Source organism: Lissotriton helveticus, chromosome 1_1 (genome assembly GCF_964261635.1).
Source record: "Lissotriton helveticus chromosome 1_1, aLisHel1.1, whole genome shotgun sequence".
Classification (NCBI taxonomy): Eukaryota; Metazoa; Chordata; class Amphibia; order Caudata; family Salamandridae; genus Lissotriton; species Lissotriton helveticus.
In genome coordinates, this window is record NC_136057.1 from 1376143293 (window position 1) to 1376159723 (window position 16431).

General features: G+C 47.2%; 1 protein-coding gene across 1 annotated transcript in view; it reads right to left on the bottom strand.

Moving 5' to 3' along the window:
• CIMIP4 (ciliary microtubule inner protein 4) overlaps positions 1–16431 on the bottom strand; it is a 553487-nt gene that overhangs the window by 447031 nt on the left and 90025 nt on the right. The window contains exon 6 of the mRNA XM_078683876.1: positions 8999–9067. Coding sequence (XP_078540002.1) covers positions 8999–9067 — 69 coding nt within the window. The remainder of the gene's footprint in view (positions 1–8998; positions 9068–16431) is intronic.

The window sequence follows — 16431 nt, forward strand, 5'->3', positions numbered from 1 at the left end:
GACTGTAGACAATATAAAGCAGGAGGAGGCCTCCTTTCTCTCAGGGTCATTTCTGGCCTTTGCTATTATTACTCAAACAGTGTACCAAGATTTATAAGATTCTGCCATGCTCTGATTCTAATCCTTACTTTCCTAACACAACTTCACTTCTACCTCCACCTCCACCTTTTTTTGTTTCCCCAAACCCACTCCTGCTTCTCTCCCTATTCATTTCCTGCTCCTTCTCTTCCTAATTTCTGATCAAACATCTTGGGCCCCAGGGGGTGCTAGAGAGTTGGTGTGCAAGATGGCATCGCTCCTGTAACGCTCTTGCAGCCCAGGAATATCATCCACCAGAATCTAACGTACTGAGGTGGCGAAATCACCCAGCACTTCAGACTGACTTAGGCAAAACACGGTGTGACTAATGCAGTGTTCGGGAGCCGAGGAGAGCACGCATAAACAATTTGATGCTGTGGGCTCCCGGCTGCGGCCTACGAAAGCAACAAGATGGCGGAGGAGATGGAGCATTAATCAAGACAGCGGCCCGGGAGCGACCTACTGCGGCAGTGAGCAGTGAAATTTATGATTCAGTGCTGCTGTGTGCGAGTGGCTGCCATGCGAGTCACCTAACTGTGCGGGGGCTCGCGTGCCTGGACTGCGAGCTGCTGGCTGACGACACGCTCGGCCTGGGACAAGCCTGACCTGTAACTGAGACCGGAGCGATCAATGTCTGGTTTGAGACCACTTAGACCGGAAGACTGTAGTCGGAGAGGCTGAACGCCCCACGAAGCAGCGGGGGCACAGGCGCGGTCGCCTCCCCAACCCACTGAGACGCATTACCTGACTGCCCACGAGCTCTGCGCTGGGTTCTGAGCTGCGGCGCCTTCAGTGAAGTGAGGAATGACCTGCGTGCGGCCCGCGGGGAGAAACTGTGAGGCGGCGGGCCGCAGACGAGAAATACGACCCAGACCCCGGGGCTGACGTGTCGAAAGGGCGCTGAAACTACCAGTGTGCTGCCAACCCCATTGAGGAAAATCACTGCTGATCTTGCCCCAAAACACTCGCTGGGATTGGACCGACTCAGCCAGACTACGGACCCAATAACTGCTTGAGATTACACAAGGACATGATACACAGCAATCCTTGCTGTGGCAGGTGGGAGGGCACAGTCCTTCATCCACAAGCCAGCATAAACAAACATAGGTACACTGCATGAGGCCTATACACCCTATAGGGAGGTTCAGCACGGATATGTACAGCCCAAACCTTCTGCAACTTAAACTGCACCAGCCCAAAGGGCCGAAGCGACTGCACCATGGGCCACTCGGATGGAAAGCAAGACAAACTACAATTCACAGCGTGGAGAACCGGCCTTAATTCCTCAACAGACCCAGAGCTGCAGCAAGAAGAAGACAGCCCCAAATCAAGTGATCCACAAGATGCGGATATAAAGTCATTACATCTCACGCTGCATAACAGCCTGACATCCACTGAGTCCATGGACGCAATGAATATGCGAATGGACTTTATCACGCAGACACTGGAGAAGCATGACGGATGCATAGCTGAAACGGAACAACCTAATCCACCTTAGAGCACACCTCCTCAGTGGGCCAAGAAAGCCTCCAAGACATGGAAAAGATATTAAAAATCATAGTGCAAAGAATGAAGACTTGAAGGCGCCCTCGCGCAGGAACAACGTCCGCATACTGGGGGTCCCGGAATCCACTGCCACAGGCCGCATGAAGGAAAACGTGGGGAAAATGCTGTTGGGACTCTTAGGGGTGGATGCGCTCTTCAAATTCCTGGTGGTAGAGAGAGCCCACCGATCACTCGCGGCTAGGCAGCCAGCGGGATCTCCCCCAAGCTCAATCCTAGCACGACTGCTTAATTACCAAGATCGTGACACATTGCTGAGATTAGCTAGAGAAAAGAAAGAGTTAATATACACGAAGGGAACAAAGTGTCGATGTACCCAGACTTCACTATGGCGGTGCAGGAGGCAAGAAGGAAATTCCTGGCGTTCAAGGGCAAACTTCAGCAAGCTTAGCTAACATACAATACTCAATGCTATACACCACCAGGTTACGAGTCCCTTATCGTGGGAGGACGCACATCTTTAATACCCCACAACAAACTCAGGACTTCCTAATCAACATAAAGAGGCGGCTGCCCTCCGTACGCGATGAAGACCCAGTTTCTAGATGGTCTTCCCTGGCTCCTGAAGGAGACTAAAGACTGTTAACACAAAGGTAATGGCCACCCCTACACATGAAGAGTTTACACACTTAACCCATGACAGGCCTTTGATGCATATAATCGGACCGGCACCGAGATGGACACTCGCATTTTTGGCATGAAATTGCACATATAACACAGCGGGAGCTGATGAGCTAGCTAAATGAGTTCCCAGACATACCAGCTTCCCAGCAGGGAGTGCAAATGCCCTCTTTGGTGCACTTCCCATTGGGAATCAACGGAATAATGTATCTTGTTTGCTTAAAGTTGCTTATTTGTTTTTCCTTTTTTACTATGATGGGTATTACCCCGGTCTGCCCTCAGATAACACTGTTTGCTATACACATGCTCTTATGACTGACCATCTACCCCTCTGGGGGTCCAAAGTGGTCTAAAGAATGTATGATGGACTGGATCATTAGGGGGCATTGTTGGGAGGGATATTATTCGCATGCAGGATTGGGCCGTAGGTGTGGGCGGGGGAGGGACGGACTTGTTGTTATACTTATCCAATATGGCAATGCAAAGGTAAACCAGATGTCCATGCTGCATTGAACATACTTAAACCACTCTGTACATAGTCAGCGCGACAGCTCCCACAGAGACACCATAGCAAGTGACAACATGGTGCCACAACTAAGACAAACCCGCCCACGGCACTCACATACAATTTCTTGACATGGAATGTACGAGGACTCCGCGATCCCTGCAAGTGCAGACAGATTTTGGGGTACCTAGCTAGACACCAAATACAGGTGGCAATGTTACAAGAGACGCACCTTGACCCCAAAACAACACCTTCCTTTGGAAAAAGATGGGCGGCATTCAGCTTCTTTTAGGCATAATCGACATACGCTAGAGGCACAGCCATCCTGGTCAAGACTGGCGTAACGTATTGCATATAGGGGACTTTCAAGACCCGCAAGGCAGGTCTAGAGTGATGTGGGGCAGACTGGTGGATCACACGGTAACGCTGGTGAGCTGCTATGGCCCAAATATTGACGATGTTGAATATTTTGACAGGCTATGGGGCTGCATTTTAGCGATAGGCTCCACCTTTATCATATGGGGGGGGTTTCAATATAGCACTCGACCCGCTTGCTGATCGCTCGCACGCGCTCTCGCCCTCACACCTGCAACTGGCTAAACACCTGTCAGACAGCGGTGCAGACCACCAGCTGTTTGATGCTTGGAGGTGCTACTGAAATTAACCCCGCCAGGTAGGGAATCCCCATATTGATCTTGGAGATTACAGCCCACAACTCTGTTAAATAGAGAGCCTTCTGTGAAGAGATCCAACAGGAAATTGAGGAATTCTTTCCCCGCAATCAAGACAGTGTCCCAACATTAGCGTGTGTGTGGGAAAGCTTTACGGTCACAATACGTGGGAAATGTAAGGCCAAGGGTGGAGGGTTCTTGCGCACGATTAGGGGGCTCTACACTCACTAGAAAAAGGCATCAAACAGATAGAGGAGCGCCTAACTAATACCCCCACTGCACAATTGAAGGCACAACTTAAAGAACTGCTAATAGATTACTCTGCCGAGGCGAACTTGAGTCCAAGTTCCGCTCTAAATACCACAGGGCGAGGGTCTATGGGGAGGATGAACGCCCTGGAAGAGCTCTAGCTGAAGCAGCGAGAACCCCCAGATTCTCTAACCAAATCCTGGAAATACTAGACGAGGAGAGCGATAGACATATTGACTCACAGGATATTCTCAACGTATTCACACATAGGCAGCCTCCCGCTGATGCCGTAACCTACTGGATGGACAGCGCCCTTGGATGGATCAATGACTCCTGCAAAGAATTCCTCTCTGCCGGCATTGAAGAGGAGGAAATTCGAGCTGCTACAATGGGCGTGCGCTCGGGTAAGGCCCCTGGGCCTGACGGCTACCTGTTCATATCTATAACTGCTATAACGGCCAATTAGCCCCATTTCTCAAATTGGTCTTCGAAGAAGCCAGAGAATGTGGGAACCTCCAGATGTCCATGGGGCAGGCTTTGATCATTTTCCTACTCAAGCCGGGCAAGGATGCCAGTAAGAGTGAGGCATACAGACCCATATCACTGATGAATTGTGACACCAAAATGCTAGTGAAGTTTATTGCAAATAGGCTGTAACTATTGATCCTAGGGCTGGTCCTCCCAGATCAATCAGGCTTTATACCTGGTAGAGCCACCTCCCATAAGTTGCGCACCACGTTTGGGCTACTACACAATGTGAATCCTGAGATTTCTCCAACTAGGATTTTTTGGGATGCCACAAAAGCCTTTGATTCCCTTGAAAGGGATTATATGTTCACAATATTGGACAGGATAGACCTCCCTCCACCATTCTTGGCATGGATAAAGCTACTATACTCCCAACCAGAGGCCGCCATACAGATCAATGGTCTAAAGTCCACCCTGATTCCCAACACGAAAGGCACTCGACAAGGATGCCCTCTCTCTCTGTTACTTTTTGCCCTTGCCATTGAACCTCTAGCGGCTAAATTACGGCAACACCATAGACAATGCACTATACAGTATCCCTCACAACAGATATTAGTGCCACTATATGCTGATGACATCACACTCTATTTACATGACCCACACATCAGTCTCAACCCCATTCTATGAGAATTTAACAGATTTTGGAACCTTTCTGGGATAGGAAGTAATTGAGCCAAATCACAGATCTTTCCTCTCAAGCCCAGCACAGTACTGTTACCTCTGGAATTGCCACTGAAATGGTGTGAGTCGGAAATAAAATATTTAGGTGTAGTGATAACAAGGAACAGAGAGGAAACACTTAGCGCAAATTACTGCACAGTCATTGAAGCAAATACTAATTGGATGGCACGATGGATAGCGCTACCCCTTTCACTTGCTGGCAGAGTGGCATTGATGAAGATGATTGTATTGCCCAAATCATTAAACCTATATATAAACATACCCTGCTCTCTGGGGTGTCCCTTTTTTTATACCCTTCGTTCATTGCTTATTAACCCCATGCGCGCTGCGGGTTTTCCCGCTGTGCGCTGAGTTTTGCGAAAAGCCGCGTTACATGACGAGCTCAGCTCGTCATGAGAGTACGACAGGTGTAACTCATGACGAGCTGAGCTCGTCATGAGCGTGGAAGGGGTTAAATTAGCTTGGGGTGGGAAACAGCCCCGAGTGGGATGGCGAACCATGACGCAGCCATTCTCTAGTGGTAGTTTTGAGGCCCCAGACATGGATCTGTATTGCCCAAACTCACTATGCTGTATATTGGCTCAACCCACCACCATTCATGCCACACCTGGCTACAGAGCAGGGATGCATGATGCCTAAGCCCCCAAACTCATTCTTGGGAAAGTGCGTCCCTGGAGTGAGAGTCCCCCATCATGTGGTCACTTGCACCAACCGGGCTTGAAACACATAGCTACATTAGTGTGCAAACCTGTGCTATATTCCCCGCTGAGACCTCTGCCATCCATCCCAACTATACCGGTCACACAGGAGGCTGTGTGCTGGGAAAATGCTCCACAAAAGTGGCCTTCAAGTCTGGGGCGACCTATACGATGAGGGCACGTTCCAGGACAGGCAAGAACTCATGATAGGAGAAAATGTCACCCCGCTGGAGGTATTCCTATACTTACACTTGAGGCATGAAGACAGGGCCAATATCCCTGATTTCCCACAAGAACCAGACACACTGGAGACTTTATTGAAAAGGGCCTGCACATGCAGTGTCCAACATTTACCACACATCGCTACTAGAGCAACCACAGCTGAAGCAGGGGGCCAGAGAGTCATGGGATCAGGGCCTAGCTGCCCCACTGAGGGATAAGCAATGGACATACTGCTGCACACAGACAGAAGCCATCACGGCGAGTAGCCGACTGAGAATCATACATTTTAAATATTTGCATAGAACTTATTACACACCTGCACGGCTACGCATATACAGGCTGAGGAATGCAAATTTTACAATATAGAGCACAGCAAAATTGTTTCAGACACTGACTTTGTTGTCAGTCAATTTTAATTACTGACAAGCCAATGGAGAATAAAACAATTATGTGCACAGTCTTATATGGTTCAAATACAAGACAATCCAAATGAAATAATGTCAGTATAAGAAATGTCAATGAAGCTTAAAGTATTGTTAAAATAGGAACGGGAACAATCTTAAAAGTAGTTAGAGTCAAGAGACTCGTAGACAGATCCGAAAGTGCACCAATGTATATTAGCATCAGTGTCCGTGACTGATTCAAGTGAGCGACACCCCGTTCCGTAGATATGGTCCCGCACAGTTTTGACACATAAGGGCACCAATATTTGACAGATACCTACTGATAAGTAGTGTCCCCCTCAGCTACGCACCTTCGATCTTGTGTACTATACGAGGCACATTCCTCCCAAGCGTCTCCAAGTACCATTTTCCATCTCGACACTTGACATTGTGATTTTTTCTATCGTTTTACTCTACTATTCCACAAAATGATTAGAGGACTACGGATCTTATCTGTGTCTTCTACAGTCCGATTTCGAGCCTTAGAGAAGTCGTATACATGATGAAAAACGTGTCGCTGTCTGCATCAACGTGACTTCAGCATTCCAACGATACTCTAAGCTTTTGAGGGGAATCTTGGTTTTCCTCATTCAGGACAACACTGAATAAGTGGCACAGGGTTTGTATTGAGCACGCATACATACGTAGTTCTTCTAGACTTTTTCAAAATGTTACGGAGGTGCTGATTGTTCTTCTTATAACCACTACCATTTGTTCTCAGTGAGACACAGGCTGAGGAATGACGACCGATGTAAGAGATGCCGTACGGAAGGTGCGGGTTTTATACATCTTGCACAGCAATGCACCGAGGTCTAAGGGCGCAAGTATGCATAATTTCTGCAGCCCCCGTTATGGAGTTTAAGGCACAGGGCGTAGGGGGGGCCCGGGGGAAAGTATCCGTCCGATAAGCTGTACCCCCTGCGCAAGCCAACTCCGGCGGAGTAATTTCTTGTAGTTTGCTGGGATCAGGAGGCTGCCAGTCATTGACCTTGCCGTAGGCTTTAGAGGGGACACGCAGAAAGTGTATATATGCATTGTTAGATTAACAGTAGGAGTGTCATGTGTATTAGAGTTAAGGTTAGCCATGTGACATCATCGGCCTAACAATGTATCTGGCCTTTCTGTGTAATTGTAAATAATGTTAATAAATAATGTTTTTTAATTTTTGTAATAAATACGGCGGGGTGTGACTCCCCCCTAATCCAAAAATCTAAAAATTGGTGTGGTCAAAAATACTTGCCTTGAAGGAGGGAGGGAGACCCCATCCGGGCAAGGGCTGGCCGTAGGTAACAAAGGTAAAAAGGGGACTTGGGGGAGTACCAGGCCATAAGATATTGGCAGGAAGTGTTGGCCGCGTTATCAGCAATTATTGGCGTCCCGCTTCTCATGTCCCCTTTACTTGCGCTCTTGGGCCACATAACTGACATACAGATGCCACACAAAAAGTTCATTGCATTAGGTCTCTTCTTAGCCAAACGAAGAGTGGCATGCAGGTTGGGCAGAGGGCAAGCCCCTAAATTTAAGGACTGGATCTCACACTATCTACTTCAAGGACCAGCTATCGAGCTATGCAGAGCTGCTACCTGCTTCATCTAACCCCAGAGAAATTTGGGAACCCCTGGTGGAATATTTGAGGGAGCACTCAAATTGAAATCTTGTATTCAGGCGGGAATAATTCAGCTTGATAACTGAAGTGGGAGCCTTTGAGGCGGAGGGGAAAACATGGTCATATACACCTAACATGTTAAGAAAGATCACTGCATCAGCGAGATGGAAATGCGATTAGATTCCCCACGTAGTGCTGGTCTTTAAATGGGGGTATGTACTTACCTGAATGTAAAAAGGCAAATAAGGGGTTGCATCCTGATGTTGACATTAATCGGCTATATGACATCCAGATGTACAAAGGTCTACTGGTAATGATATGCATCTATATGTTATACTGTTATAAGCCTTGATGTATGCAAATTGGAAAACTTGTTTTAAATAAACGTCTTAGGCCCCCTACTCAGAGCCTACTATCTCTGTGTCCTAACAGGCACTTGCACTGTCAGATAGACCACTACATCATGCCTCATTTCCTCTATCTTGTCTTCTCATTTCGTCTCCCTTTCCGCTTCTTTTTTTTTATTTCCCCAGACCTGACAGTAGCATAAAGCATCATACAAACAAGTAACATAAAATAGTTTGGTTGTGGATAAGAAAGGGAAAAAAGCAAGAGTTTTCCCATCCTTGCACAAACCTTAAAAAGTGCATGTACACCATTATCGCCGCCGCTTCCAAAAACATTTTGGACATCAATGCAAACTGTTGGGAAATGTTTGCATTTTTGGTAATGTTCTTTGAATGAAAAGCCCTAGAACTTTTTCTTTAAAGCAGAATACTGAAGTTGCTTTACAAGTGCTCGGGAGGCTTTGATCGCTGTGCTTGCCGACCAAAGTTACTAACTTCCAAGACCTCCATGCCAGTAGCGTCTTCCCCAGTCCTGGAGAATGTAAATAGATCACGCCATGTGGGAGCTGTGGTTAAGCATTACTTTATTCTCCAGCATTCACTCGCACACTGTACATTACATCATACTTCCCATAACCACACCCCGACACGTCCCACATATCATGTAGTTCCTGTTCTGGGTCCACCCCGGAACCACAAGGATTCTAGTGCACATAACATCAATATGCTACAATGCCTTCTCCACCCATGTTATCACTGACATCACTTCCCCTGAAAGATTCTCACCTCCACACAGTTGGCTGAGCTTGGTTTTGCATTTTCACAATCAGTCTTCGATAAATTCATCCTTTTTTTCTGGAAAGACATAACACACAATATAAAAACGAGATCTTAACCCCAGCCGCGGACCGTGCATGTAACAGCAGTGGGGCAGGGAAATGGGGGATTTCAAAGGACGATGCCGAGGAAAAATGAATTATTTATTTAATTTCCACTCTGCATCGTACCTCAACCCAGCCCCACTTCCCCACCGCTGTTACCTGCATGGACCGCGGCTGCTTACCCCCCGCCCCAACCCCCACCTCCTGTTCAATAGCATCTTCATGTTTAGTAAATGCTAACACGCCCACCAGTAAGTTATAGATAGCCACCTGATCATCAAGCTTCAACAGCACATTGTATTCTAGTACTATTAGTTTCTCTTTTAACATTACAAGCATGCATATGAAATTCCGGGTATTCAAAGTGCTGTTGGTCTAAGAAGCAGAGCTGAAGATGTCAAAGATAAACTTTGGCAGCTGACTCCATTTTCTCCTGTTGAAGGAAATGTTAAAGGCACACCCAGTATGTCTTGCCCCAAGACAGGGCTATATGGGAACCAAAAAGATCTCTTGCAAATGTTGTCATACCAGCCCCAATACTGCAAAGGGTAACTGAACGAAAGGAGAGAGCCCAACTACTACACGAAGGAGTTGAGGGGCCCTCCACTCCTGAGTTTTTAAGTGGCAAAAACTGTGCATTTTGAAGCAGATTTTTCATATTGTACCATAGTTGGCAGCATTTGAAAAAAATCCAGGAACAGTTTGCAGCACAGCTATCAATTACTTACTTGAAAATGTACCACACCCACTGCCCCCAAAGCTCTGTAAAAGCCACATAACTAGTATAATGTAACGCTCACTTTTGGCTCTTGAAATACCTAGATTAAGAAAAGTACAGCAATATGTTGATAACATTTCAAAACAAATACAGGAGTGTCATCTGCTGAATTCCTGACAAAAAAAACTCCACAAGAGGTTTTAGATACACATAGGACAGATATCAAGTTGTATTTTAATGGATTAAAGTGAGCAATCTGCAAATCGTGCACAGCGAAGTGATTCGCCAATCATGCGCCAACGCAGGCATGCCAGGACTGACCCGGGATAGTGAATAACCCAGGACAGTCTCCAACTTGTCAGGTCTGTCCCGGCAAAAGCGGAACAGTTGGCAGCTATGAATATACTACGTTTTCTTTGCACCTTCTTTCCCCTGCTCACTACTCCTTTCCTTTGTTTCCTCGTTCTTTATCTTAATCTCTCACCTCCTATTGTCCAATGATAAAACCTCTTATGCTCCCTCCCACTTCTATCAATCTTTTGCTTCTCCTCTTTTTCTTACTTTGGTCTTCCTATCCCCCTCTGTCTTCTCTTCCACAACTCCTGTTTCTTGCTCCCCTCACTTTCTTCTCTCATTTCCTGTCCTGTAAAATCTCTCCATCTTTGATTATTTCTCATCCTTGCTCCTCTTACTTCCTCTCTGCCCATTTTTCCTGCTACTTTTTCCTCCTTACTTCCCCATTCTGCTCCATCTTATCCCCACCTTCTCACCTTCCCTCCTCTTTGCCTTTTGCCATCTTCTTTCTGCTACTGTTCCCTAACTTCTTTCTCGCCATCCTTCACTCTTAAGGGCACACACCAATAACGCAAGGATACTGCCTCCAAGACCGGTACTTGAGTCAGGAAGTGGGAAGCATGATACTATGTAGAGTTAACAAATACTGAGCAGGCTGAAAATAGGAACAGTGGGTGTCCATGAGACGGAGGAGAGGGAAAAAACGGGTAAAAAGGCAGTGACAAATATGAAGGCTAGATATGAAGGGAGCCAAAGAAATGGCTATATGAGCAAGCTAGTGACATGGGTGATTCTGTGCCGAACAAGAAGTAACCCACTCTCTAAAGCTACCATTAACGCTCTCTGAACCATCAATTTTTTTACTTTATTTACTTTTGTAGTTTTGTGCCAAGTCACACGCCCAATCTAGTCACTTCAAAGTGCTTCATAGCCAGTGTAAAATGTCGGTGATGATGGTTCAGGTTGAAAGGTTCTGAATGCCCAAAGATGTGTGTTGGTGCAGATTATGCAAACAGAAACATGATTTCAGATATTACCTGAACATGTGGGTACTGCCACATTCGGAAAGCAGTTTGTATTTCCCCCTGTTTGAGTGCCATGTGTTTCCTCTCAGAGCAAACTAAATCAAATAAAAAATACATTCAGAACTTTAGTTTTTAAATAACCTCAAATCATTTTAAATTAGATTAACGAAGATGAACTGTGATTTCAAATTATTATGTTGTATGTTCATTTTTTTTATTGTTTTGTTAACTTTTCTGCAAAAAAGTTTTAAAAATTTGAGCCCGAATAACCCTCAATCTGTTGGCGGCTGGTGAGCTGGGTGCTGCAACCGGTTTACGACACTCTTGCGCCGCATTTTGAATTGTTAAAATGTTTATCCCCATTTCAGTGGAAGGCCATTGTAAAAAAGTTACATAGTTTCTGCTACGTTGGGCCTTCGACTTGGAGCCCTTGGGTTACTGGCTGTCTCGTGGGGGGGGGGGGTTGGGAGCGTGAAAGTCAGCAGACGTACTGGGCGAATGGGCGTTTTGGATGTATTTTCTACGTTTGAGGAGAGCAAGCGGCCCTAAAGTGACAGAGTGATTTGTTTATATTTGTGCATAAAGGACATGCCTTCTCAGTACAGTATGCCTTCTCTTGCCCGTTATATTGGACAACAGAGCCCAGGCAGGGCTTTAAGTGGGAACAAAAACCTGGGAGGTGCTCTAAAAGGGGCGTGGCAAATTGTGTAAAGGGTTGTGTCCAAACCGAGTAGGGGCGTGGTCTAAACCGTAATATTGTAACAATATTTTCGAATTCTGGGGAACCAGTGGTGCTCAATATTTGCCTTGATTTCCCTTCTGAGGGCTGTTCAATCTTGTCTACGCATACGCAGTGCTTTCTATGAGGGAGCTTTACCACTGCATATATAAATCAATAAACAGAACAAGTCAGCATTGACAGTGAGAGTGTTTAGAAAAAGATGGATGGCGCTTTGCGGCGGAATGAGAAAGCTGCGGGGAAGGGGAATAAAAAAAACGGCTATTAAAATACTCACATTCCGGGCTTGCAGGCTGGGAGGGCAAGTCTTGTGTGGCTTCAGAAGGATCCTGGCTGAGGCAGCTCTGATGTGGAGGCAGGGTCCAGACGGTGCTGGTAGGGCTGGGGAGGCGTCACGAAGGTAAGTTTCATTTTCACTGTTGCTGGATTCTGTTGTAGACCCTCGTCCCGTCTTGCTTTAAGGCAGAGCAGGGTCACACTGGTTGCTGGAGAAATCTTGCTGCAGGCCATAAAAGCAGGGTCGTGCCGGTCCTAACCAGCTGTTGTTGTGCCGATGGCTGGCACAATGACGTAGGTGGCCCTGGGAAATCTCGAGAGAAAGTGTCTCTCTTTAAAGGATTTCCCTTCCTGCTACAATGACGTCGCGCCTTAAGCAGTGCACGCGCATGCTCACCCGAAACACCAACAAAAACCAGGACGTCTGGTCACCCTACCTTTGACCTTTGAGGCCCAAAAATAGAGCCCCCTAGAGACCCCTTTCGAGGCCCCCCCAAAAAACTGAGGGTGCTCAGACCCCCTCCAGGCCCGCCCCCCCCCCCTACTTAAAGCCCTGGGCCCAGGGAAAGCATGTGATTTTCGAGTCTACCTAAAAGGATAGTTTGCTAATTTAGAGAGCTGAGTCCGGCTGTCCAATGAGGCAACCCTGCAAGTCTGTCCATTTCAAAAGCGTTTATGTAAAAAAAATAAAACATCATAAAGGACTGTCAGTTTGCCTGCATATTTGACTGAAAGGCTCTACAAATGATTGTTTTCTACAGCACGGCTTTTAGTGAAGGTGACAGTCCCAAGCCTCGGATTGAAGCCAGGAGGCAGTGCAGGACACAAATCCCTGCCCTCAGATTTCTCATTCCCTGGGCGCTGTGCTGACTGGCTGCAAAGCCTGCGAGTGCAGTCATTCTCAGGCAGCCAAGTTAGGCTGCGCAAGGCTTGCTTTTCAGTGCAGGGCCTGAAATTAATTACTCTCCTACCACGGGCGTCAGTGACGGCGGCCCGGAAGATGAAAAAAACGGCCCAGGGTAACCAGCCTAGGAAAAAAAAAAACTACCACAGATCCCATTTAAAAATACAAGGAGAGTGAAGGAGAAAAAAAACAGCCCAAAATGCTCCTCCAAAATATTTAACAACCATGGCCATGTCTGAACTGGGGTGGCACAGTGTGCTAAAGAACGGTGATGGATTAAACCCAGATTTGTTGACTGGGTGTGAGTGTTTGATTGGTGCAGATGCTCCGTCCATCACCACCCCCTTTTGTACCGCTTTGTCGCCATAAGTTGGCAGGGTATGCTCAGACGTTGAGTCCCTTGCTCACTTTGCCACTGGATTCAAGCAAGCCTGGCTGAAGACGGCTGGAATGCCAGAAACCGATCCTAGGAAGCTTGTTTCCGGTCCAGGGAAGGCATGGCTTGGCAGTTTGGGCTGGACTATTCCCATGAGGCACAGGGTCAGACTGATTTGCATATGGCCCTGTCTGAACTGGGGTGGCACAGTGGGCTAAAGAACGGTGATGGATTAAACCCAGATCTGTTGACTGGGTGTGAGTGTTTGATTGGAGCAGATGCTCCGTCCATCACCACCCCCTTTTGTACCGCTTTTTCGTCATACGTTGGCAGGGTATGCTCAGACGTGAGTCCCTTGCTCACTTTGCCACTGGATTCAAGCAAGCCTGGCTGAAGACGGTTGGAATGCAGAAACCGGTCCTAGGAAGCTTGATTCCGGTCCAGGGGAGGCATGGCTTGGCAGTTCGGGTAGGACTGTTCCCATGAGGCTCAGGGTCAGACTGATTTGCATATGGCCATGTCTGAACTTGGGTGGCACAGTGGGCTAAAGAACGGTGATGGATTAAACCCAGATCTGTTGACTGGGTGTGAGTGTTTGACTGGTGCAGATGCTCCGTCCATCACCACCCCCTTTTGTACCGCTATCTCAAACGGTGTCCTTACTTGGCCTAAGGTTGAGTGAGGAGTCCCGGGTCTCGCAATTGGTGACAGTGGTGCGGGACTGGGACTCCGGCTTCCAACAGTGGCCAATGCTTGAAACTAAAATATGCAGGCTAATCTACACTTCACAACCACAGGCGTTTCAACGTGCAAAGTGGCCAGGTTCCATAACCAGCATACGAATGCAGGAGCTATGGAAAGGTAGCAATCAAACTGCCTCCACAGATGTCTCTACTAGTACTGCATAAGAATGACTGTGTACCCGTTTCCTCTTCGGGGGCACCCCTCTGCAGGCCCCTGCTTCTTTTTTCCCAGGCCTCTGGTCTTACCATCATTAACCAGGTCTGTATTGTCAGACCTTTTTTCCTAGGGGTCTCTGACGACCATTTGATTTTGCCTAGTAGCTGCTCATTCCCCTCTGGTTGTCAGAAAACAGCAACTGGGTGGGGGGAGAGTGACATTGTTTGCCTGGTGGGCTCAATGATTCTGTCTCCTGGTCCTGTTAGAGGTTTATGCACCCCTTATCTATCAGCAAGCGACAATGCAAGCCCATTCCTTGCGCCTGAAAAATGCAACCTCTCGCCCCCACTCTCCAGCAGTGATGCACTATGTGTGATCAAGCAATCGGCTGTCCATTAACACATCTCATACAACAGAATGAGCTGCTTCTTGGCACTTTTAATAATTGGTGTGGTAACCCAAGATATCACATTCTATTGGCTTTGAAAGGGTGACACACCGTGAGGGATTCGGATGTATTACTGTAGGTTGCACGTAGATCTGTGCATTCAGTGTTTAGCTCGCTGAGCTATCACTTTAATACAAAAGCATTAGGAAAGCCAATAGGTTTCGCTTATGAGAGCTATTGGCTTTGTCAATGTTCCTTAGCCATGCAGTACAGAAGCTCGGCTGTGCAGCATGGCTAAAAGTAATTTAACAAGCATTTGCAATGCAATAGGTCTCGCAGCATTAAAGTTTGAGTTACTGGCATTGTAAATGACAATGCTTTGCATTAATTTTTTTTCTTTAATTTGCAATTGGTATATAAACATTGTTTGTGAATGGTTAGCTGTTGCTTATGCTAAGCAACGTTGGCAGTCATATAGAGTGCTAGTCTTGCTTGTTATAAGCATGCTGATTTAAAGCACTCTGATACCTGCGGGTAAAGTTTGCGCCATATAAAAGTGAAAACTAATAAATAAATAAAAAAAGCCTACCTGTACCACGTCCACCAGACCATAAATAACGTGCAAAAAGAAAAGACCATTCACCATCTCCTTCTAGGAATGGGGCTGCCAGGCCATAGACAATAAAATCCATTAACACCCAGGCACAAACACAATTAACTGTAATTGTTTTATTTGTGGTGTCCCAGAGTGATGTGGTGGTGTCCCACTGCCTACCAGGGGTTGGCTTTAAAGATTTAAAGATTTATTGTGGGCTTACCAAGAACATAGGGGTTTGGAGACCACCCATTGATTGCCATTGGTTGGCTCTCCTCTCACTCTCATTTGCCTGCTTCTTATTCCTGTCCTAGCTTGTCAAGCTTGTGTTTGACCTCTCATGAAGCCTAGTGCTTTTTTCAACTTTTTAGTCTGGCTGGCTTCAGTAGTTCCACTACTTGCTTTTCAAGCACTGTTTTTTTACTTTTTGTTTAAGTGCTCCCGGAGTACGGGAGTTTCCCAGCTGTCTCTCTTGTGTAATTCTCTCCATCTGTACTGTGTTGCTCTCTGTCACTGTGTGCTCATCCCCACCCGCATCCATGTTGTGGTGTCCATACCCATGTTGCCTTCTCATGTGTTTCTCCTGCACACTATCCATGTTGGGGAGAGGTGTGGCGCCGCGGCCAGGGCGACTGACGCTGGAATCTGGGGACCACGGTTCGATCCCCGGCTCCGGCGGCAGGTTAGCCCAGCACCATGTGACTCTGGGCAATAGCTCGCTTAATCTTCCCGACGGCCCCCAGCGCCTAGAGACCCTTACGGGTGATTGTGCGCTTTACAAATGTGGACTTTATGTTACTCTCAAGCCCCTTGCTTCTCCTCCCCAGCCCCACCATCTGTTTTACCTCAATTTCCCTATTCTCCCTTTGGCTTCAACCACCCACACCCTCCCTCACTGTCGCCTATTGCTTCTCCACTCCATCGCCGACCTCATATTGTGTCCCTCCCCTGCCCTCAGTGTTGTTCCCTCCACCTGTACCCTCCATCTCTGTTTCCCGCTGCCTCTCCTATCCATCCCCACGTGAGCCATCCATGTTGTTGCCCCACCCAGGCTCATCTCATCCGCGCCCTATGGGTTACCCACGTCTGTGCATTCTATGTTGCTCTCCACATCTGTGCTTCA